The sequence below is a fragment of the Vicugna pacos genome, chromosome 18 (genome assembly GCF_048564905.1).
Source record: "Vicugna pacos chromosome 18, VicPac4, whole genome shotgun sequence".
Taxonomy (NCBI): Eukaryota; Metazoa; Chordata; class Mammalia; order Artiodactyla; family Camelidae; genus Vicugna; species Vicugna pacos.
In genome coordinates this window covers 41,844,679-41,868,326 of record NC_133004.1, presented here as the reverse complement: position 1 = coordinate 41,868,326, position 23,648 = coordinate 41,844,679, and the positions used below count along the sequence as shown (strand labels likewise).

Genomic DNA, 23,648 nt, shown 5'->3' with positions numbered 1-23,648 from the left:
CTGTCCCTTTCTCCTTCCTTTCCTCCCTTTTTCCCTTCTTTTTTCTTGCCCCTACAATGCTCTCCATTCATTCCGTACCATGTTCTTTGCTAGGAAAAAAATGCCTTCATTTGCTCACCTTCATGAAATCTGTCTTCGGACAGTGCCATTTCCCTGGCAATCCTCAGTTATCAACTGGTCTCTCAGGGCTAGGAGCATGAGGTCAGAATTTATCTGGTTAAGAATGAACTCCTTAAAGCTTTCTCTAGAATAATTTTAAACTAATCAACTTCAGAGGCGAGCAAACTACAGTTCTTCTGTCAAATCCAGCCCTGGCTGTGAGCTAAGAATGGTTCTTACAATTTTAAAGGATTGTAAAAATGAAGAACAGGTGACAGACTATGCGTCCTGAAAAGCCTACGGTAGTTACTATCTGGCCCTTCACAGGAAAAGTTTGCTGAGCCCTAACCTAGACCATCACCCATCTTTGGTTCTTTTCTTCCCAATTCAGAGAATCCCATTTCTCTTCTCCAAGGCTGATCTGGAAACATGTGATCTGATCCAATCTCTCTCCCTCTTCCAGAATGCCCTCTTCCCTATGTCTTCTCCATGGCAAGGTGAATAATGGTTTTTGATAGCGCTGGGTATAATTCATTCTTCCAAGACAGATTGTCTGAGCCAGTCGGGCTGTTTCTCTTGGCCCTGGATGGTAAGGTTTGGCCTCAACCCTCTTGGATGTGAGGGCATGTTAGTGAATGAGGAGGTCATCCGACGCTATTTCCAAGATGGGTTGATAATGTAATTGGTAATATAAAAGAATGTGAGACTCTGTGAACATGGCTGGATTGTGCCCTGGCTTGTGGTATAAGGAATGGACCCAGTGTTACCTTCTTCCAGATAACCAACCAGTTGTCTGCTTTTTAAAAGTCAATTCTTATTAATATGAGAATGTGGCCTTTGTCATTTACTAAATTATCCCACTTTCTCTCTCATCCTCCGCATCCAATCAATCCTCAAACCTTGCCAATTTTATTTCCCAAGTAGGTTTCATACCCAAACCCTCCTTACAGTCTCTAGTCTCACGACTGCCCCGGTTCTGTCTCTCATCCTTTCTCCCTTGGACTGCAGTATCTAGCCTCATCTTAAACCTACAGTCATCTTCTCATTTCCCCACCTCCCTCTCCTCTTGCTCAGTCTCTCTCGCAGGTTTCTCTTAGTATCTTTCTAAAATCTGTCCCTCCCCGCCTTTAAATCTTCCCGCCGCTTCCCATCGCCTCCAGGTTACCACCCGAATGACCAAGTTCAGCCGCCCGCTCCAGTGGCTGTGATGGGGTGGCAATGCCATCGATCCTCACGGCTCGCTGGGCTCGTCGTGCTTCCTCTGCTGGGGCACTCTGACCTCACTTCTTGGTCCACCCCACCCATCAAATCTGAGCTCAGGTGCCGGCTCTTTCAGGAAGCCTTTCCCGACCACCCCCTGCCCCCACACACTACTTGGGGTCGCGGCCTTTTTTATGTGAACCGGTAAGACTCGGTGCTTCCCTTCGAACACTCCGCCCCTAAACCTCGCACCAAGCAACAGAGGCGCGGAATAAACACGTGTTGACCCTGACTGGGCTCTAAAGCCCCTGGAGGGAGGCGCTGGGTCCAACGGTGTGTCTGGAAGGTCGTTCTTACAGAGGGAAAGCAGGTGTAAAGGCATGGAGGAGTAAAGGGCCCTGGCGACCGCGAGCCTTGAGGGGCGCAGTTAGCGCGGGAGGTGCCCCTGCTGCTCCAGCGCGCGCTCCTGCACGGTCCCCGGGGACGAGCGACCACAGAGACGCACCGGCCTCCGAGAGTCCTAGAGAGGAAACGGAAGGCGCCCTTCCTTTACGCACCTGTCTGACAGCGTCCGCGGCCCACTTCCGGTCTGCGGAGGGCCCGGGCGAGCCCGGCTCAGGTGCGGGGCAGTGGGGACGAGGTGGCCGGGGTGGCGGGGCCGGGCTGTGGGGCCGCTGCGGGCCTCGGCGGTGGCGGCGGGACTGACGCAGTAGGCGGCGAGTCTCCCCAGAGCTGCCTCCCGTGGCGCCGAGGCCTTGCGGGTCCGGACCCGGCGGCCCGCGCCGCGCGAGGCGCAGGTAGGAGCGAGGCTGATCCCGTCCGGCCAGGGTTGGCTTAACGGAGGGGTGTCCACGACCCCGATGCCTTGAACCACGGTGGGACGCCGTGAAAAGTCAGAGTGACCATTTAAAAACGAGACGTAGGACGCTCAATTAAAGAATAACCACGGACGCCTTCTAGTTGTCAAGTGCCGGGGATAAAAGATGAATGAGGACCTTTCTTGACTAAAGGAGTCTGGTAGCTGGAGACACACGGGTAAACACTGGCCCTATAATGCGATTAATGCAACAGTGGGATGAATACATACAATAGCTAGGAAGCCAGGAAAGAGAAGTCTCAATTAATGCAGCAGAGAAAATGAACAGACTGAAAGTCTAAAATAGATTTAAGAAGGATAGGTAAATACACAAACAAACGCCCAATAGAATATTCAGCAGAAGCTTCGGACGTACCTACTGCCAGTTGCTTATTCTCTGCTCCGTTTAGGGTGATCTTCCCCCCTCCCCCCGAAGTCTACTACAGGCCTCTTCTTTCTCATGAGGACTTGAACCTGCATAGACCTTTCTCTCTTTTTGGCTTCCTGTGTTTCTCATTTATACCGTATATTTGGGAGGCTGACCTTGGCCAGCAATCTAACCTCTTACATCTTCAGTTTCTTCATTTGAAAAGCAGGGGGAGTAGTGCTGACCATGAGAATGGTTAAGTATTAAATGAGATTATGTGCTCACATGCTTTCTAAATGGTAATGTCTATATAAGTTAGAAATCTTTCCAGCAGTTTTAGTAATAGTGTGTATATACTTATATTGCTCTGTTGTTTTCTTTAGGCTGAGCACGCCGTCACATCCTGGCCACCAGCAAATCTATTGGTTTTACCTCCAAAATATGTCTTGACTTTGCTTCTTTACCACCACCCTGGTCTAAGCCCCTATCATCTCCTACTTGGATCAGGGTAAGTGCAACTTCCTTTCTCATCTCTTCTTAGCTGTTTTCTGTTGACACTTCATTTCAAAGTGACCTTTGAAGAACATGTATCTCCCCACTAAACTATGGAGTAAGAGTAAAGCCTATAATTCCTGCTGCGTGCCCAGACTCTGGATAATCTGGTTTCCACCTGCCTCTGAGCTCTGGCCCTCCCTCGCTCTGCTGAAGCCACACTGCACTTTGGCTTGTTCTCTCACCTGCAGAGTTAATTTCTAGCCCGAAGGCTTTTGTCTGGAATGATCTTTGAATGGCTGGATCATTCTCATTTTTAGGTTGGATCTCAGTCTATGTGTCATTTCTTCAGAGAAGCCTTCTCCAAGTTGGTTGTCCCCCATTAACACCCCATTTATTTCCTTTCGAGAACTTGTCCCCATTTATAATTTAAACTTATTTACTTACATTTGTTTTTTTCTGTCTGCTGCACCAGTATGTGAGTTTCAAAGGGCAAGTTCGCTATTGTATTTCTAGTTTCTGCGGGCCAGGCATAGTTATGTTTTCAATATACATTTTCTGTAGTGTTGGAAGGGTGGGCCCCGGTGACTGGCCTAGTTATAACCCATCTTAGATTCTGTGATTGTAGTGTTACCTCCTTCATGAGATCCTAAGCGATCTGTGAGTGTAAGCCAAGTGCTGTTTACCCTTTGCACATAATGAGTGTTTGGCAAATACTGAGTCGGATTGATGTGATTTTCAGGATATATGTTTAGCCTTTTGAAGATGCCTCATTACCGTAGTCTCCAGCAGAATGTTCACTGATGTGGAGATAGAACTGGGCTGGATGGACCTTTCCTGTGTCTCATTTATGCTGTCCTCACTGCCTGTCTGGTCTTCCCAACAGGCCCTCAGTCTTCTGGGAGAGAGTGTGAAGATGCTGAAAGAGCGTCCAGGGATGGCGGAAGACCCTCAGCCGCAAATGGGCGTGCCTGTGGTCAAACTAGAGAAAGAGTTGCCGTGGGGCAGGGCAAGGGAGGACCCCAGTCCTGAGACTTTTCGTCTGCGATTTCGGCAGTTCCGCTACCAGGAGGCGGCAGGTCCCCAGGAGGCCCTCAGGGAGCTCCAGGAGCTCTGTCGCCGGTGGCTGAGGCCTGAGCTGCACACCAAGGAGCAGATCCTGGAGCTGCTGGTGCTGGAGCAGTTCTTGACCATCCTGCCTCGGGAGTTCTACGCCTGGATTCAGGAGCATGGCCTGGAGAGCGGCAGGGCCTTGGTGGCCATGGTGGAGGACCTCACAGAGAGAGCCCTGGATGCCAAGGCGGTGGGTGAGAAGGGGTATCTGGGCCTTGTTTTGTTGGTGTGGGGAGGGGAGATTTAAAGAATTGAAAGGTTTGAGGAAGCAGTGGGAGTGGGTGAGGTCCAGAATCTCCCTTCTCTTCTCCCAGGCTCCCTGAGGTACTTTTCTGGAGGGCAGAGGGGTTTTCAGCAAGGAAAGCCATTCTCAAGGAAGGTGCAGGGCCAGTTGAAGGGCAGTTAGCTACTTTTTTGATCACTGGGGCAGAGGCCTGGCCATGTTTCCTTTGTGAGCCTCAGGCCCAAAGAAGGCAGTTGTGATCATTTTCTAGGGCCCTGGTGGACCCTTTCCTCTCTGGGCAGAGATGCCTGTGGGAATGCAGGGAACTCCACTTGGTGAATATTCTTCCTAAGGAGAGTTGTCTGTAGCAGTGCTGTTTCCACGCCTGGGGCCGTGGCTCGAAAGGCCCACGTGGCGATTCTGTGGTGGTGTTCTGCTGACACCAGGTGACTTTGCACCTCAGATGCTCCCGTGGGATTCTGGCCATGTCTCTGTCCCTCTCTGGTACAGTTCCCTGATTGCTGTCTGGGAGAGAGAGCAGGGCTGAACCATTACTGTTTTGCTTGAAGGTAACAATCCTTCAGTTTCTCCTCCCTTTTCCCACTGCAGTCCCTCTGACTTCTGTATAATCCTAAGGGACTTTTTGTTTGTTTTTTGTTTTACTCTCTACCAAGGAGCTTAAAAGTGGACCAGGAAGGGCCAGTTTTTGTGAGCTCTAATTTTCCTTGCTGTTTTTAGAGCAGCTAATTCACCGTAGAGTCGAGGCTTGTGTTTTTTACTCTCAGCATCTGTAACTGAGGAACCTTTTTTGCTAATAGTTTGTTTTGGGCAAAAGTTCTCAGTGAAATAATAGTAATATCTCTCTGTGATGTTATTCATGGTGGAATTGGATCAGTATCAACGCAGGCAGAAGGGACCCTTGTAAAATGACATGGATACGTGAAAGGTGCTCAGAGCCGGGGAAAGACAGTTTGGCTTCCTTTTCACCTTTCACTGGTGTCCTGGGGAAGAGCTGAGCCAGCTTGTCCTTTCTCTCTCCTGCAGCTGGAACGGTTCTCTTTTTAGGTTTTAATTCAACTGCTTTCATGACAGCCTTATGCAGGGTTCGTTCTAATAAGTGCTGGGGACTGTTTGTAGGTTCCGTGCCACGTGCAGGGAGAGCAGGAGGAGACGGCGCTTTGCAGAGGCCCTTGGGAAGCAGGCGTCCACCTGGGGCCTGTGGAAGTCAAGCCTGAGTGGGGGATGCCCCATGGGGAAGGCGTTCAACGTCTAGACCAAGGCGCTGAGGAGCAGCTCAGCCAGGACCCTGGAGGTGGGATGCAGGCCTTCCAGGAGCAGGGTAAGATGCGAACAATAAGGAAGAAAGGGCACAGAGAATGGTGCTTTGTGCCCTGCCCCTTCCCCTTTCCTTTACAAACCCTGTAGCTCATTGGGTTACCTGTGGGGTGTAATTCTGAGTTTTCCTGGCTACTTCCTGGACTTCGGTAGGAGACAGAGGAAGTGAGACTTTCTGTACCTTGACCTCTCTGATTTCTGTGAGGGGTATCTGGGATCATGCTGTTATCATTTCTTTTCGGTAACCTCACACCCCTTCTAGAAACTTGCAGGACATAAAGAAGCTGACATGTAGGGATATTTTTTAAGTGGGCAGATAAACCATATCCCGGAAAGTAACGTGTGACTTTATCGTGTTCCTGAATCTCAGGGGTGGTTCCCGAAGTGTGACTAGGGAGCCTGAGCAGCCCCGAAGGGGCAGGGCGTCTCAGGCGGGGAAGGTGTTCCTGGCTGAGGACAGGGGAGGGTGCACTCACACCGCTGCCTGTCTGGAGCCTCCTTTCGGTTCCTGGGGTTGTGTGTGTCAGGCAGTAGATGCCTGTGAATGTAAGCTCGTGCCTGCAGGTCAGCGCTAATCCTGCTCGTGTTTTGTTTTCCCTTCTCAGCTCTGCCGGTTCTTCAGGCTGGTCCTGGCCTCCCTGCAGTAAACACCAGAGACCAAGAGATGGCAGCTGGGTTCCTTACAGCCGGACCCCAGGTGAGCTGCAGCCCTGCCCCTCCAGGGGTCTCGGTGTTGCTTTGAATGAGGTTCGCCTTCCCCGAGGTTCTGAGGTTCTCTGCACAGCAGAGCACCATCCACATGGTTGAATTACTCTTCCTTTCTTGTTCTGATGGATGTGACAGCTTTGTTTTCTCCACTTTACTGTCACTCATTGTTAATTTGAGTTGAACCTTATGCTTTAGGGTCCAGGCATGAAGCTCAATTGACTCATATTGCTCTTTGATTTTTTTTTTCTCAGTTGACTGAGTTTACCCTTAAAATTGTAAGGAGGAAGACATTATTGATGGAAACCCCACAGGTGAACTCTAGGCTGTGGTGGTTGGCCAGGAGATCAGGTACCCTTTGTGGACAACCCTGCTGCTCTTCCTCTGGACCCCAGCCTCCCCCCATGTCTGCAGGGTGGGCTGACTCAGGGTGGGGGCTCCCAGGAGCCCTGAGCAGAGTGGTGTCTCTGGCCCCTACTGTGTCCACAGCGGGAGTTTTGGCCTTGTTCGTACTTCTTAGCCTGCCACAAATGGGCTAACCAGAGCACAGATGGGGCACTCTTGCCACCGTGTAAATCTCTTCTGTGGGATGCCCTGGATGCCCAGGGAAGTAGGGATTTCCAAGGTGGCATCTTTCTGAATGGGACAGTGAGCCTATAAGTGAAGAATTCCTTATAGAAGAAAGGATGTCATTGGCAGAAGAAAAGGAATGAGTCAGGTTTGAGCAGTACTTGGGCAGGGGTGATGTCTGTGCCATTTCCTTTTTGTGTTTTCCAAGGACATGGTTTGGAGGTGATGAAGAATGACACCAGCATTTATGAATTTGGTCAGAGTCCCCTCTTCTACCATGAGAGTTCTTTGTGGAGTCGTGAAGGACAGGGCATTCATTTTAACGTGGCTTTGTTCTTAAGACAGGGCCTACCCAAATGTTTACTTATCTCTGAGGGAACATCAGTTCCGCATGAGAGGATAAATAGCAGCTCTCAGTCTCCATCAGATGTGAGGATCGAGTGGAGGGGATTGAATGGTGGAAATTAGATGCTGTGGTTTTGGGTACAAACTCAGTGGCTGCAGCAGAGACTCAAAAATATGGTGGCTCAGACAAATGCATCACTTCTGTGTCGAGAAGGAGGCACTTCCGGTCCCAGGGCCGTGTAGGGACCCCAGTTCCTTGTGTCTTGTTGCTCTGTTCTTCCCCGGACTGTTGTCCCCTCTCTGTCTGCTTTCCCGCTGCTCCTGCTTTGGGATTATTTTCTTTGTCCATAGCAGTCTCCTGTGTTGTTTCAGGGGTTGGGCTCATTTAAAGATATAGCCCTGGCTTTCCCCGAGGAGGAGTGGAGGCACGTGGCCCCAGCCCAGATAGACTGCTTTGGGGAATACGTGGAGCCCCAGGACTGCGGGGTCTCACCTCCAGGTAAGACTGTTTGCACCCCAAGTTTGGAAAGCTATGGGTTAGAGTTCTTGCCTTTGCCCCAGATTTCGGACCCTGATGCTGTGGTAAAGGAAGGGGCTTCATGGCAGATGGGTAAGCGGGTCTGAGGAAAGAGCGTGGACCAGGGCATGTGGGGAGCTAGCAAGGTGCTTTCCTGTGTCAGGAGAGGAGCAGACAAGGGGGTAAGAAAACACGAGGTGGTTATTCCAGCTGCGATGGCACAGGTCGGTCATTAGGATTCCGAGGGAACGCCTGCTCTGCGTCTGACTGAAGGTACGTTCTCAGGGCTGGAGAGTGACGGAAAAGCGGCAAAAGAGGGACGCTCTGGTTTCGATTACCAGCAGGTGTTCATGGAGTGCCCCCTGCGGGCAGACCCCACGTTAGCAGCTCTGTATTGGGGCAGGACTGACCTCCGGGGAACCGCAGCGTGTGTGTGGAGGGCATGAGGCTGCACGGTCAGACTTTAGAAACGGGAGAGGTGGGTACAGGCTCACGTCACAGAGCAGACAGAGCCTCTGTGGGGCTATGCGAGGGGGCGGCCGGTTTTACCTGGGAGCTGGGTGGAGATGAAAGGAGAGCAGCAGGAGAGGAGAGGAGGGAAGTGCGGGGTGAGGGCCCTACGGGCAGGGCAGGGGAGGCCCCGCAGGGGCTGAGGGACGGCCAGGTGAAGAGCAGCAGGGATCATCTCGAGACGTGGCGAGAGCAGTGGCTGGAGGAGGAGAAGCGTGCTTGGGAGTGGCCCTCTCCCTTGTTCCCTCTGATTCTCTCCTTCAGCTTGTTGGTAAGTTATGTGTTGACCACTCATCTGTACTGACGTCTCCTGGTCTTCTTCCGTCTTCAAATATGTTGAGGGATGAGCAGGTGTGTCGTTGTACAGTTGACCCATGAACAACATGGGTTTGAACTGTGCAGGTCCACTTAGATGCAGATTTTTTGAATAAATATGTACTGCAGTCCTGCACCATCCGCTGTTGGTTGAGCCTGCGAATGAGGGACCTCAGATATGGAGGGCTGACTGTCAAGTTAAATGTGGATTTTCACTGCCCCTGGTCCTCCGTGTTATTCTCTTCAGGAGAGGAGAGGACCCATCCTGGCCACACCACATACTAACTGTGACCTCTTCTTGCATCTCGCTTACCTTTTGGATCTGCTTTCTGAGTCCTATAATGAGGATATTCACAGAACACTGTCTCCTGGAGTTGTGAGGATTAAGTGAGATAATAAATGTAAACATTTGGCGAGTGTGTATGTTAGGTATTTTTATTAGTTGTGTAAATGTTATTGAGAGATTCCTTTATGGGCCAGTCAACATTCATCCTTTTATTCCCACAAAAACGTTTATTTGGCACGGGCTCTGTGGCCAGCACTCTTCTGGTCCTCATGGAGAGCTGCAGAAATACAGGAGCCCCCCTCTGTGACCTCGGCAGCCCCGGGAAGAGCCCAGGGCACGTCCCAGTGGGCGGCACGGGGTAGTGTCAGTGGCACAGAGGAGGGGGCTCAGGAGGCCTGGGCCCAGGACTGGGTCGTCACCCATGACGAAGGGATGTAAGTTGCTGTGATGCTAGAGGGCGTAGAAACCCTCAGCGCTAACTGCACAGCCCAGGAGCCCGGGCACGGTGCCCCCACGAAGGTACCCACATCCCAGCGCCTTAATCCTTCCCCTAGGGATGTGCCTCTGCCCGTGATGCCCCTGTGTGGGGTGAGGGTAAGGACTCTCCCCTCCTGTTCCTGGCAAGTTTTTACACCTTCCTGGCCATTTCCGACTGTTCCAGAGACTGGCTGTGTGCTTGTCCTCTCACTGCTTGCTGTTCAGAACAACCCAACACTTCGCTGACGTTTATGCTGAGGTCGGCTCACCCGAAGGTCCTGTGGCTGTCTCAGCCTTGAGGTCTTCCTGAGATTCATGGCCACCTGATGACAGCTCTTGGGCTGACAAATGTGTAGGATTGGGCCTGAGAAAATGAGCATAAGTTCCATGATTTGTGATACTGAGCACGTGCTCACATTTCCCCAGGGTCCAGCTAAGGTTCATGCATTGCATTTAGTCTTAATTTTGCTTAAAAAAAAACCTAAAAAGGGAGGAGCCTATAGCTCAGTGGTAGAGTGTGTGCTTAGCATGCACAAGGTCCTGGGTTCAATCCCCAGTACCTCCATTAAAAAAAATAATATGAAAGAAAGTTTTAGTTTTGCTGTTTATAATACCTCAAAATGGGAAACCAAAATGAACATGAGTCAGATTAATAAGTAGAGAGTAATATGTTCTTAACAGTGTAATGTCACACACGGATGAGAAAGGATGTGGGGCAGCTACAGCTGCTCACCCCCATATAGGTGAATCTCACAGCACAGTATTGAACAGGAGAATCCAGACACAGCGTGTGAAGCCAGCACGTCCAGTTCAAGAACAGGCAGGAATACTTCATGGTGATAAAAGCCTGGAAGACGTGCTACACTGGGGGCAGGATGTCATCACTGGAGGGGAGGGGAGAGCTTCCTTTCCTCCCCTCCCCTCCCCTCCCCTCCCCTCCCCTCCCCTCCCCTCCCCTCCCTTTCCCTCCCCTCCCCTCCCCTCCCCTCTTTCTTTCTCTCCTTCCTTTCTTTCTTCCCTTCCTTTCCCTTTTCCTTCTTTTTTTTTGGGGGGTGTACTATTTTTTTCACATTCAAATTTCACCATCAAACACTGAGCTCAAATATTTGCTGGCCCTGTGTTCAGATTTTTGAAATAAAGATAGATTGACAGCTTTAAGGGTTCAATGTATTAAGTACTGCACAATATATTCAACAATTGGAAAAGAAATCTAGGGGGAGCTTATATAAACATATACACATACATAGACCCTTATATGAGTATAGGGATAAGCCCTGCAATTTGAAGGAAAACCCGTTCAGGACAGAGAGGTCCTTGGGGAAAGGATTTCTGGCTGCTGTTTACGTGTGTTCATTATCAGCATCCTTGCAGCTCTATATGTTTTACACACTTCTACTTTGTGAGAAGTCTGCAAAAGAGAAAGAGTACATCAGAAGTGATAGCCTTGTCCTTCATATTTTATCAGATCAGGAGGCACACTGTGTCCTTTCCCTTTTGCCCTTTAGTGGCCTTGCCTGAAGGGCCTCTCCCATTTCAGGGTCGCTCGTCACTTCCCTCTTTTCTGTCTTGGCTTCTTTGCTCCCTAGTACTTCTCTTTTTTTCTCCTCCCCTTCCTCTTGATTTTCTATAAACAATTGTTCTGTTAATTTTGAGAGAGTGTGAGAGGGATCAGAGGACGGGTGTAGAAGGGCATTTCAGTCCTAAGAAGCATGCTGCTGTAGAGGCGGTCTGGTACAGACTGGGTTCGTTCGTTCATGAGTCAGTGCCTGTGCCAGGCTCCCAGAGACCCAGGTCAATAAGACAGGGTTAGGTGGAGGGTGGAGCGTGTGCAGGGACAGTGAGCTGAGCGACCGCAGGGGGTCATGGAGAAGTGCCAGGAGCTCCCCATTGCTGGAACAGGTCTGTCACTGTGGAAGCTGGACTCTTGTAAAGTAGCACATGGAAGGTCACGTGTAAGTCAGTGCGGAGTAAAGAAGTGCTAACTGAGTCCCTGTGCTGACGAGACCCAGGGTCAGGCAGTGATCAGGGTATGTTTCCTGGGAGAAATCACTGAGTGAGATTTTGAAGGAAAGCAAAGTCTGAATTAGTAGAACGTGAGGGGGAAGGGTGTTAACACTTGGCAGACTGTTCCGTGACAAGGCGTGGGGATTGCCTTAGCGTGGGCTGCTGTACCACCAAATGGGCGGCTTAAGCAGCACACTTGTATCTTCTGGAGGCTGGAAAGTGCAAGATCAAGTTGCTGGCAGATTCCTTGCCTGGTGAGGGTCTCTTCCTGGTTCATGGACGGCCACCTTCTTGCCGTGTTCTCACATGGCAGAGAGGGGGAGGGAGAGAGATCTCATGTCTCTTCCTCGTTTTATAAGGACATTAATCCCATCACGAGGGAACCGGCTCCCATGACCTCTGTGTGTGCGTGTGTGTGTGTGTGTGTAGAGCCCTGGCGTCTCTTCCTACTGGACAGTAATTCGTCCTGGGGCTCCACCCTCATGGCCTCACCTAATTAGTTCCCAGAGGCCCCACCCCCTAGTATCTGCACATGGAGTTCTTAGAACTTGAACCTATGAATTTGGGCAGGAACCCAAACAGTCCATAACAGATGGAAAGAAGTAAAGGAGTGTCTGGATTTAGAGTCAGAGAAAGTGAAATGTATTGAGGTGGTTGGTCAGAGGGAAAAAGACGGCATTGTTGATGGGACCCCTTAGAAGTCAAGTTCTAACATCCGAGTTTACTTTCAGATCTGCTGCCGAATCAGTCTGTATCTTCTTTGTCCTGTAGGCACTGGGAGCAAGGGGAAGGAGGCAAGGACCCAGCAGGCAGACCTCAAGGGGCCGCTTACTCGGGTGTCGTCAGAGAGGTTTGAGGAAGCCGTGGTCCAGGGGCCCGAGCTTGGAAGGACCTGTGAGCAGGAGGCCGGCAGCTCGGCGGGAAACATCCCGGGGCCGCCTCCTCCCCAGCACGGCGTCGTCCCCCTGCCCGGTGACCTCAAGACCCACAGCTCCTTCTGGAAGCCTTTCCAGTGCCCCGAGTGTGGAAAAGGCTTCAGTCGGAGCTCCAATCTGGTCAGACACCAGCGGACCCACGAAGAAGAGAAGGCCTATGGCTGCGTTGAGTGTGGGAAGGGGTTCACCCTGCGGGAGTACCTCAGGAAGCACCAGAGGACCCACCTGGGGAAGCGGCCCTACGTGTGCAGCGAGTGCTGGAAGGCCTTCAGCCAGAGGCACCACCTGGAGGTCCACCGGAGGAGCCACACCGGGGAGAAGCCCTACACGTGCGGGGACTGCTGGAGGAGCTTCAGCCGCAGGCAGCACCTTCAGGTGCATCGGAGGACGCACACCGGGGAGAAGCCCTACACCTGTGAGTGCGGCAAGAGCTTCAGCAGGAATGCCAACCTGGCCGTGCACCGGCGGGCCCACACCGGGGAGAAGCCCTACGGCTGCCAGGTGTGCGGGAAGCGCTTCAGTAAGGGCGAGCGGCTGGTCAGACACCAGAGGATCCACACCGGGGAGAAGCCCTACCGCTGTCCTGCCTGTGGGCGGAGCTTCAACCAGAGGTCCATCCTCAACCGGCACCAGAAGACCCAGCATCGCCAGGAGAGCCCGGTGCAGTGAGGAGGAGGCGGGTCCTTCCAGGACCGCCGGGCCGGGGGAGAGCTCGCTGGAGGACGCGCTCACCTCCACTCACTGCAGGGCGGCGGGTGTCCAGGAGCGACGGGCGCAGAAGGCACTTTGACCCCTTTCCCTCCCACTCGCTCTTAAATGCAGGGAAAGGGCAAGGCCTGGCTTACATGAGTTGCCAGAGGGCACAGGGTCTCATGGCTCCTACCCAAGTGGTGCTAACACTCTCTCACCATCTCTTGGGGAAGCGAGATCCCGGGTTTCGGTCCAGGTTGGGGTTCCCCTCCTTCAGTGGATGTTCACATCCACCTTCTGAGCGAGTCCGGTTGTCAAGGCGAAGTCTTGTCCCACGTCGGCAGCTTGAACCTCGTTTTTCTGAGGGCTGTTATCTTTGCAAGATCATTAGCTCAGACTCTGTCTCCCTGCGCCCCACGCTTTCCCATTTAACAAATATTTACTGCACACCTACTGTGCGCCTGGCGCTGGGAGCACAGCGAATGAGACAGATGAGACCTCGTTCCCGGAGCTCATGGTTGGGCGCTGGATGCGCTCTCGAGGCTGGTAATGACCCGGAGTGCCGACCTTTCCCTCTGCAGTTGGAGTCGCTCAGGCAGCCTGGGTCATTTTACTTCATTCTTCGCCCCCTTTGTCTCTGTAGTATCCTACCCTCACCTGTCGTCTCCCCCTTCCTCTGTTCCTGGTACAGTAATACCAGTACATACATCTGTTAGAAGATTAATATTTTGCTGTTGATCACTGAATAAACATGAGAGTATTTTACAAAAACATCCAGTTCTGTATAAAGATCTAATTAAATGAATCTGAAAGATGAGCTAGTATTAATACCCTGTATTTGATGGCACTTTACAGTATGTAAAGTATGCTTCCCTAGTTTCTTGCTTCACTCATTCCGCAGATGTTCAGTGAGGGCCGACGGTGCCCGGAGCTCTTGTAAGTGCTCCGGATACATCAGTGAATCAAACCGGGGGAAGAGCCCTGTCCTGATGGAGCTTGTGTTTTTGTGAATGTGTTTGATCTTCAGAACCACCCAAGGTGGAACCTGTGGATGCTCCCAGGAGCCCTATGGGACTGCCATCTGAGCCTGTGCCTCGGTCCTGTCAGCTTCTTGCCCAGAAACGTGTTCGTCACCACCTACCTCTCATTGCCAAATAACCTCTGTCCTCGGTGCACCTTGGTCCTTGACATCTGACAGGTGTTCGGGATCCTCAGTGCCACCTGGACGTGGTAAGATGGTGACAGTCTGTTGTGCATGAGTGCCAATGTAGGAAAAAGAAAGATGTTTGTAGGTGTTAAAAGAATAGATTGTTTTTTTATTAATGAGAAGATGCAGTATTTGTAACTGAGTTTAAGCTTTCTTACAGTATCTTGCCATCATTAAAGGGTTTCCTTTGTCTTGGACGTTCTGGGAACCGCAGGACTAGCGCGGACTGTGCTGCAGTGTGAGTGCTGTGTCCTTGGACGCTGGCAGCTGAGTAAGTTAGTCCTGGAAGTCCTGTTTGTCAGTTTGTCTTCTGACAGCGTCCTGTAATCGCAAGGTGTGATCTGCCCCGTCGTGCCTCTTAATATGGTGTTCTCTCGCTGGGGGTTCTCTTTCCCCGTTTTTCCTGTAAATAAGATGAACGGTCATGACTTTAACACAGAGAGTTGCAGGACCCAGCCCACTCTGCAACACATTTTAGCACTCATTTCTTGGCAGGTATCCAGGGTGTTGACTTTTGATTTAGCAGGTGACCTCCTGGCCCCTCAGCTGTCCCCACGGGGCCGCACTGACCAGGGTGTGAGGGAGACGTCCACCCTGAGGCGCTGGGCTGCTGCCACTTCCGGCAGCGTCGCGGTCTGGATGCAGAGCCTGCTGCTTTCCCGCCCGCTCCACAGGCAGGCCGGGCAGCGCCGACAGCCGCCTGGCAGCCAGACCCAGTGGAAGGCTTTTCCTCGGCCCCTGGCCTCCAGTCTGTAGGATGTGGGGGCTGACCTAACGCAAGTTTGGCCTTTTCTGGGAGGCCTGTATTCCAAAGCTAGGCAAGGAGCGCAGAGCCGCCGCGGGCTGGGAGTTGCTTGCCAGGGGTCTTCTGTTTACGTGGATTACATTGTGGGTTCTCTGACTATACGTCTGGACAAACGAGTGTCTGGGTTTTCGGCCAGTGGCAGCTTTTGAAGGAAGCTTCTGTGAGAGTCAGGCCTTGCTGTCACTCCCACGTGTGCCCCGCTGTCTGCTTTGAGACTGATGCTTATGGACAGGCAGTTCCTCAGAAAAGCTTCGAAAGAGAATTTTCCCCATGGGGTTGTAGTAGCCTTATTTTTGATGTCTTTTCAAATGTCAAGTATTTTATTTTCTGTATTTTTCTATTTAGAAACTTTTTATGATAGAAAACTTCAAACATATATAAACAGTTCCTCTTGTAATCTTTCAGCTTTAACCGTCATATGCTCATAGCCGATCTTGTTTCATCTCTGCCCCGTCCTCCTTCCCATCTTCCTCCCCAACCAAAGTATTTTGAAGCAAATCCCAAATGTTGTTTGTAGATATTTCAGTGCATGCCTCTAAAGGGTAAGGATTCTTAAAAAAACAAAAACAAAAACAAAATACTATTGTCATACCTAAACATCGAACAAGTCCTTAATTCCCAATTAATGTTTTTTAAAAAGCCACATAGTTTTTAAGAAGCTTCTTTGAGTTAAGGTCCAAGTAAGATCCATACATTGTAATTGGCTGCTGTGTCTTCTAAGTCTAATAGTCTGTAGTTCTTACCCTTTTTCCTTTTGAAATTCATTCATTGAAACAACTGGGTTATTTATCATGCAGAATTTCTCACATTCTGAATTTTGTTTGTGTGCTCATGGCATTGTTGAATGTAGTTCTCTGCCCTCTGATTAGCTAAGAACTTGCAGGTGTAGAGGTGTTGCCAGACTCGCATTTCACGTTTTGGCAGGAACATATTACAGCTGGTGGCATGTCTGCTTGTTTCTCATTATATGATGTTAGGAGCCTAAATCCATTTATTTTGCTAATTCTAGAGAAGATCCTTTATTAATTAGCTGGAACGCTTCTGTAAGGAAAATTTCCCTCACTGGTAGATACAATTCACAGAGGAAAGGAAGTGCTTGATTTTTCCTTCCTTCCCTTTATCTACTTGTCTTCACAGTACTGATCTGGGTATTTTGCTTCCCATAAAAGTGATGATTATTTTTTAATGAAAATGCATTCACAGGTTTAGACCAGTCCACTGCAGTTATGATTCTTACTGATGCTCCAATCATTTTACTTTTGGCCAGTGGGAGCCTCTTCATGCTGGCTCCTGAATTCCTTTTGACAGGACCCTGATCATCTTGGATGGGTTCTTTGCTCTCTGGTGTGACAGGATGTTCCAAGCTCATCTTGTACATTTCCCACCCCTTTTGCGAGTGAAGGGAAGTGCTATTAATCAAGTTAGAACAGTGATATAAACTGGGACCCCAGGGCAAACGGGGACATACGGTCACTTTATATTTAGCCCTCCTCGTGTACAATTGGGCGTCTGCAGTTCCCTCACGCAAGGGTGATGCTGTGTGCTCTCTGGGCCTGGCTGTGTGTGCCAGGCTGCTCTGAGGGTGAGGAAGGTTGCCATACACAGGTGTGAACTTTGTAAGAGGAGCTGCTGTTTTATCACCTGGGTTGCAGCAGAACCAGGTGACTTTCTGCCTGAGATCTGTCTTGGGAAGCTAATGCTTTAGAAAATTGCTTCTTGAATCGTATGCCATGAATGTTGTCTGCAGGCTGAGTAACTGTGCTCAGATACTTTCAGTACCTGTTTTATCCCAGCTTAAGGACTAGTAGAGGAACCTTTGTTTCTTAAAAAATAAGCTGGTTTCAGGTCCCCCTTGCAATGCAAGTTGACTTCATCCACTTCAAGTCGGGGAAAGTAGTTGCTGAACATGTCTCTCTAGAGTCTGCTTGCTTTTTTAAACTCTGCCCAAGTTTCTCAGCCTCGGCACTATTGACATTTTGTGCCAAGTAATCCTTTGTCTTGGAGGCTGTCCAGGCTGTTTTGTGCATTGTAGGCTGTTTCGCAGGATCCTTGGCCTTGATCTATTCAGTGCCAATTGTGATAACTCAGAATGTCTCCAGATGTTGCCAGAAATCCCCTGGGGGGCAGAACTGACTCTAGCTGAGAACCCTTGTTTCTTAGCTTTCAGGATAAGAGGTGAAGCGAATTAAGATGGTTTAGCTGTTGAACAGAAGGACTTGGATTCCAAGGACTGGACCTGTTTTCTGCTAACCTTATAGAGCCTTGGCCTAATTTCTAGAAAACAAAGGCGTTTTACTGGTGATCATGTGGGTTAAATGTAATATTGCCAGGCAGAGCCCAGAGCTACTGAAGTAGAAGCTGAGGCAGCGGTGCTGAGAGTCTGTAACAGGCAGCTGTGGTGGTCCCTGTGCGGCAGCCGGCTGGTTGCTTTGGGCTCCTGTCAGGGCAGCGCCTGCAGTGAAGCGTGCACGCAACAGTGAGCCTTGGCTCGGGCCCGGACTCCCCTTCCCCAGTACCTGCACGTACGTAGTGGGGCCACTTCAGCTCAGTCCAGCTAGCTCCCACCTTTTTTGCCCTAACAGTTAGGTCTTCAAGGCACACAGTAGGCAGTGAATACTTGAATGAATGAAAGCCTGGATTTCTGCCTTTTTCATAGCTTGAAGGCTCTCTAGAGGATGCCTTAGGAGGGAAGGACACTATAGCAGATTGTCTCCTGCTGGTCTCCCAGTCCGGCAGTCGTCTGTCGCTGTCGCCCCACCAATTGCAGTGACATCGAATTTACTTAGAAAACCCACAAGTCAAAGAAGTTCACTTGGAACTTTGACAGTTTCATATTCCTATCTTGCCTTTTTTCTTTCTTTTTTTGATCTCAGTGAAGGGCATATTTCTAGGGATAGGTCTTGTCCAGCCCATTCCCAGGATTGTCATGTTTCAATAAAAAATTACCGTAGACATTTGTCATGAAGTGGGGAAGGTAGGCGATCCTTGTGTCTGTCGCTGGGAACTTCAGCTGCTGGGAGAGTGAGGGTGGAGGGCAGGTGCTGTGCCCTAGAACGAGGGGGACTTAGGAGAAGCAGTTTTGGAAGAATCAATAGATTCCAGTAAAAGGGCCACCATCACTGCCATGTGCACCAGTCACAACTCCGTCGTCCAAGTGGCCAGAGACGAGGAGATGCAGCAAACCCAAGAGCTCGCATCATCTGTTTCTCTTTCCTACATAAAACATGTATTCCCTTGAGTAGGTGGTATGTAAGCTTTTAGCTAGAGACTGGGAAAAAAGAGGTGGTAGAAATCTGTATGTGCCTTCTTGATTCCTGCCTCCAGAAGCCATTTGAGCCCCACAACATCTCCATGTCTGTGAGAAATTTGAGGAAAATCCAGTCTTGGTTATGATGTTTCACTGACTCCAGCGGGAGGGCTCAATGTGCCACGTGGGCAGGAAGAGGAGGGTGAACGATGAGCAGGTTACCGCTGACAGCCAGTCTTCTCTTTAGGTTTTCCTAGTCTTCATTTCTAAGAGTTCCTGCTGCCTAGACTCAAGTGCTTACGGAAAGAATGGGAAATAAATGATGGAAAAACCAACAGTTAAAACAATGTGGTAGAAGCACAAATGGACCAATGGGACAGAGTAAAAGGTTGAGAAATAGACCCAACTGCCTGTAGAGATCCAGTGTATGACAAAGGTGGCATCTCAGCTTCCTGGGCAGAAACTGAGTTTCTATAAAATGGTACTGTGATACCCAGGTAACCATTTGGAAAAAGAAAAAATAGATCATTTGTCCCACCATATTCAAGAATAAACGTCAAGTGAATGAGGAACCTAAAGGAAAAAAGTGAAACTATACAAGTACTAGAAGACAATGTGGATGACTTCCTCTGAAACATGGGTTCAGAAAGGCTTTTAAATGTGACTCAAAATCCAGATGCAATAAAAGAAAAGATTGATGAATTCCTTCATAAAACATTTAAAACTTCTGAATGGCAGAAACAGCAACCAAAGACAAATGACAGATTGGGAGAAACAATTGCAACATAATGCAGAGGTATATTCCTAATATACCAAGAACTTTCTTAAAAAAAAAAGTTCCTTTTTTAAAAAAGAAAAAAACCCCCCAAAATCCTATGGGAAAATTGACAAACTTGCATTCACAAAAAAGGTAAAAATGGCTCAAACATATGGAAAGGTGTTCACCTTCATTCATAATGAAATAAATGCCTATTAAAACTACACTGAGATGTTATTTTGTATCCCATCAGATTGGTCAAAATTCAAGTGTGGTAGTATATGCTCTTGATGAGTTCTTCGGGAAACAGGAATTCTTACGCATTGTGGATGGAAGACAGAATGATACAACCTCATATGGAGGGGAATTTAGCACTAACAAAATTATGTATAAATTTACTCTGAAGACACACCTCTAGCAATATGAAAATACGTATGCACAAGGTTATTCATTGCAGCATTCTTTGTAACTGCAGAAATACTGGAAACTGCCTAAATACCCAAGACAGATGATTGAACGAACGATGGCGCATCCACATGGTGGAGTATTACACAGCTTAAAAAAAGAATATTATAGGGGTAATTGACAAAATTGAATTATGTATCCAGATTGAATTATTGTATCAATGTTAAACTCACTAACACTGATAACTGTGCTGTGGTTATGTAAGAGCATATCCCTACTCTTAGGAAATAGAGAAGTTTTGGGGGATTAAAGCACCATTGTGTGTGTGTGTGTGTGTGTGTGTGTGTGTGGAGAGGTAGAGAGGTGGGGGGGAGGAGGGGAATGGGGGAGGGAGGGGGAAAGAGAAAGGAGGAGGCAGAGGGAGAGGAGGAGGAGAGAAGAGAGGAATTGGGGTAAAAAAATTACTAAGTCAATCTGGATAAAGACTATGTGGTATTTTGCACTACTATTGCAACTTTTCTGTAAGCTTAAAGTTATTTTCACGTAAGCATTTTAAATGTAAAAAGAATCAGCAGGATTTACTAGTTAGTGTGGTAGGAAAAGGGTTCCAATCCTTTGTCGTATGGTAAGTGCCATATGGCAGGTGGGGATGGGAGGGCGAGGCTGCGCATACCTGAGATGCACTGGTTTCATCGCACCTGGTCTTGCGCAAGAGCTGCAGTTTCCGCCTATCCTGTTTTCACCATGTGCGTGATTGGCCAAAGCCCGTTCGTTCACACAGCTTCTGCAGGAGGAACTCTGGTGCTGGAAGCTCCCTTTCTTTGTGGAAAGTCCCATTTTCAGTGTCTTTCTTCATCCTTGGTCTTAGTTTTGTGTTGGTGTCCTCAGAATACTTTGACCTCACCAGACTTTAGACGGATCACTTCCCTTGAGGGTTTGTGGTCTTTCCAGTGCTTTCACCCACGTTACACCTCCTGCCCTAAATTAGAGACTGTGCTTCTAGAAACTGATGGCTTTAGGCCATTGCTTCAGTGAGCGTCTTTTGTAATTAATGTATGTTTTCGTTAACGCATATATGCAGATATCCCTGTGGGCATTCAATCTCACATGTTTTGGAATTATTTCCTAATTTATGATTTGGTTGGTTCTCGTGACCTCTAAAAACAGGGCAAAACTGATGGTCAAATAAATGAACTCTGGAGGGATAACTGGTTTGAACAGCAGTGATTTAAAGGGGAAAAGTTAGTCTAATTTTAGAATTGTTGAATATGAAATAACAGAAGGGTGGTTAGATGCTGGGGACCAGTCCAGAAAGCAGGTCAGGATCGAAGGTCCCATTTTTTGTTTTCTTAAATACGTTGGGAATTAGGCAGCTGGAAAGCACTGGCTCCACACTTCTAGTGTGTGATAGTTTATGTATCTCCCATTAGCTCTGGGTGTACGTCTGGAAGCTCCCCCAACACCGGGCCCTGAGAAATCTTGGAGAAGCTCAGCTCCAGCCCACATCCAGCATCTTCATGTACTGTTAGGTCAGCAGGAGCTGTTACACCTAGAGACCCACACTGTTCCCTGGTTTCTCTGCCCACTCCCACTCCAGAGGTGCCCCAGATACCTCGCTGGTAAACCCCCACCGGGCCCTGATCACACCTCTGTGTTGTTGTAGTTTATACTTCAGGAAACTCAGGGAAACAGTAGGGCAGGTACCTACATCGTGTGGGGTTTGAGTCCAGAAGATCATTTGCTCATAGAGTAATGGCACCTGGTTCAGAAGACTCAATGCAGGGGGTCTAGAGGTGATCCAGCCCCAAAGTCTTAGAACATCCCCTTGCTTTCTGTGGTACTGCAGAGGGTACTGCTGCTTCTGAGTGGTGCTCAACACCCAGTTAAGCCAGCTCTGCCAGCTTGCTGGTGTGTTATTCACAGCCTTGGTGGTGGTGGGTCCGCAAGTCCCTGTCATACTTAACGCTCAAGATGAAAGCCATCCTTAGGATATTCCAAGTCGAAGTTTCGTCCTTCATGCTGGTAAATTATAAACAAGGAGGCCCTTAGACAGAGGTGGTTCTAACGCCTTGGCAGCCTGCATAAGCAAAGCAAAACCGAAGCCTGTAAGCGCCTCGAGTTTAAAAAAGTGAAACCCAAGGGCCCCCAATCACAAACAGCCAGCTAGGCGTTCCTGCGTAAGGCAGCCTGAAGCTATGGCCCATCAAATAATTTTCTCGCTCTGCTTCCTTGTCTTCTCGGTAAAGGCCTTGCCCCTCCTTCCTGCGGCTGCGCTGCTGCTAACCACTGCCGGCTTGCTGCTGCCTGACTGCAATGGCTATGGCTCTAATAAGCTCTTAAAAATTTTAACATGCCTGAGTTTGTCTTTTAACAGTGCTTTTCAGCAGAAATTCTCAAAGTACCATCTGGAGATCACTCACCTCACAGCCTCTCGGGGAGCTTATTGGAAGCGTATTTGGGAGCGGCGCAGCTGGCCGCTGGGGCTCGGGCCGCCCCACTTCACCCAGCTCCTCGGGTGACGGAGATGCAGGCACGTTCTGAGAAGGCTGCTGCGTTGTGTGGGACGCCGCGGCGGCACCCGCGCGCGCTCGTTCACACGTGTGAACAGATCTGAAGGCTCCCTCCCTCCGCGCAGGCCCAGAGCGGATGGAACAGCAAGGCGTGGTCCTCACGGCAGAGTGCTGCTCTACTGCTCTCGGTTGGAAGCCACGACACGTGAGTCTCTTCAACGATACAGGACAGTTACGTCCCTGATTTCTCCCGGGGAAAAGACTTGGTTTTTTTTTTTTTTTTTTTTTTTTGGTCAGAAATCCGTCTGCTGCTGTGTCTCAGCACTCAGCGCGACGCCCAGCTTAATAAAGGTGCTTAATAGACGTCCTCAATGAATCCGTGCCTTTTGCAGTCGCTGCCTCATATCTCCTCCGCCTGCCCCCCCCCCCCAATTTTCTCAGTTGCCACTGGTCTTCTCTAATTTCACGTCCCGTAATGGGGCAGGCAAATGAAAAGCTTTCCTCTGGGCACCTCGAGAGAGCAGCTTTACAGAAAACGCTTGAGTTCTGTTGTAGTTGCGGTTGTGCGTGCCCACGACTAGGTGCGGGGCTGGGTGTGGCGGGGCTGGGAGGACTCAGCAGGAACACTTCGACAAAGCCGTAGCTGTCAGCTGTCTTGAAATCTGTCAGGAACGTTTATCTTTAATGATTTCCTTTTGGGTAAACTGGTATCACGTTGTCCTTCATAACTGTAGAGGGGGACGCAGAGGGCATTGAGGGCATTGATGGAGAGACCACTGAAATAATACAGGAGAGTCTGGGAAAGGGCGCAGCTTCTGTGATTGACTGAGAATCAGTCCTGGTCCAGAGCCTTGTTCAACAGAAGACTGACTGGATTCTAGATAGTTTGGAATCTATTCAAAAGAGAAAAAAAATTCCCTTTTGCTTTCTTTTGAATGAGGTGTTATTTTCTCTGATTTTACCTTGGCTTCTTAGTAAAATATCTTGAAATGTAATTCTTTGTGCTTGGCTAAAGGAATGTCCTGCTTTGTGAAAAGAAAAGGAAGATGAGGGGGAGCACACCTGGGAGGGGAGGAGTGGATTCAGAGCCGTTTGTGGATGCAGCGGTCACTTTGTGTTGGGAGAGGCTATCACAAAGGCGTGAGTGCTTAATTACGCACAGATGGCACAAACAATTCTCTGTATCTTCCTCACTCCACTGTATCTTTTCTCAGTTTTAATATCTACTTCCCAACCACCTTCCTACCCAAAATATTTCATCGTCCCACCCGACCTACTTTATTTACATAGGGCAGACTCTTGGAACCATCTAAGCAGAGACTCATTCCTCTACTGCAATTTGGTGGTCAGAATAATTCAGTGCATACAGAAAACACTGACACGATATCTTTACATTGGATCCTTACTCAATATGTATTGTATTCTTGCATTTCACCTTCCTTTCCTAATTTAGGGAGTGTAGCAGTGAAAAAGAAAAAAAGAATTAATATAACCCCAACCTAGAAATAGATAGCAAAGACCTGCAGCTTTCCACTAAAGACCTTTAACAGATTTCAGTTCTTTTTTTATCTCTTTGTTTGGATGTGGAGAAACTGGAACACTTGTGCACTGTTGGTGGGAATGTAAAATGGTTGCAGCCACTACAGAAGACAGTATGGTAGTTTCTGAAAAAATTAAA

At 49.2% G+C, this 23,648-nt stretch overlaps 1 protein-coding gene across 5 annotated transcripts; it reads left to right on the top strand.

Moving 5' to 3' along the window:
* The first annotated feature begins 1,783 nt into the window (after window positions 1–1,783).
* ZSCAN25 (zinc finger and SCAN domain containing 25) lies at window positions 1,784–19,436 on the top strand. 5 transcript variants are annotated; one of them, XR_012061297.1, is made up of 8 exons: window positions 1,784–1,918; window positions 2,906–3,030; window positions 3,901–4,317; window positions 5,488–5,689; window positions 6,291–6,382; window positions 7,678–7,804; window positions 7,986–8,095; window positions 12,186–12,323. XR_012061297.1 is itself a non-coding variant. In XM_072943264.1 (7 exons), exons 3-7 carry the CDS (start codon window positions 3,931–3,933, stop codon window positions 13,016–13,018), a joined length of 1,641 nt encoding a protein of 546 aa, XP_072799365.1. In that variant the 5' UTR covers window positions 1,784–1,918; window positions 2,906–3,030; window positions 3,901–3,930; the 3' UTR covers window positions 13,019–19,436. The 5 variants fall into 5 exon arrangements, 4 of the variants coding, with proteins under 4 accessions (XP_072799365.1, XP_031532583.1, XP_006210416.1 ...); XM_072943264.1 differs by lacking the exon at window positions 7,986–8,095 and having other exon boundaries at window positions 12,186–19,436; XM_031676723.2 differs by lacking the exons at window positions 1,784–1,918; window positions 7,986–8,095 and adding an exon at window positions 1,925–2,096 and having other exon boundaries at window positions 12,186–19,436.
* The last annotated feature ends 4,212 nt before the right edge of the window (window positions 19,437–23,648 follow it).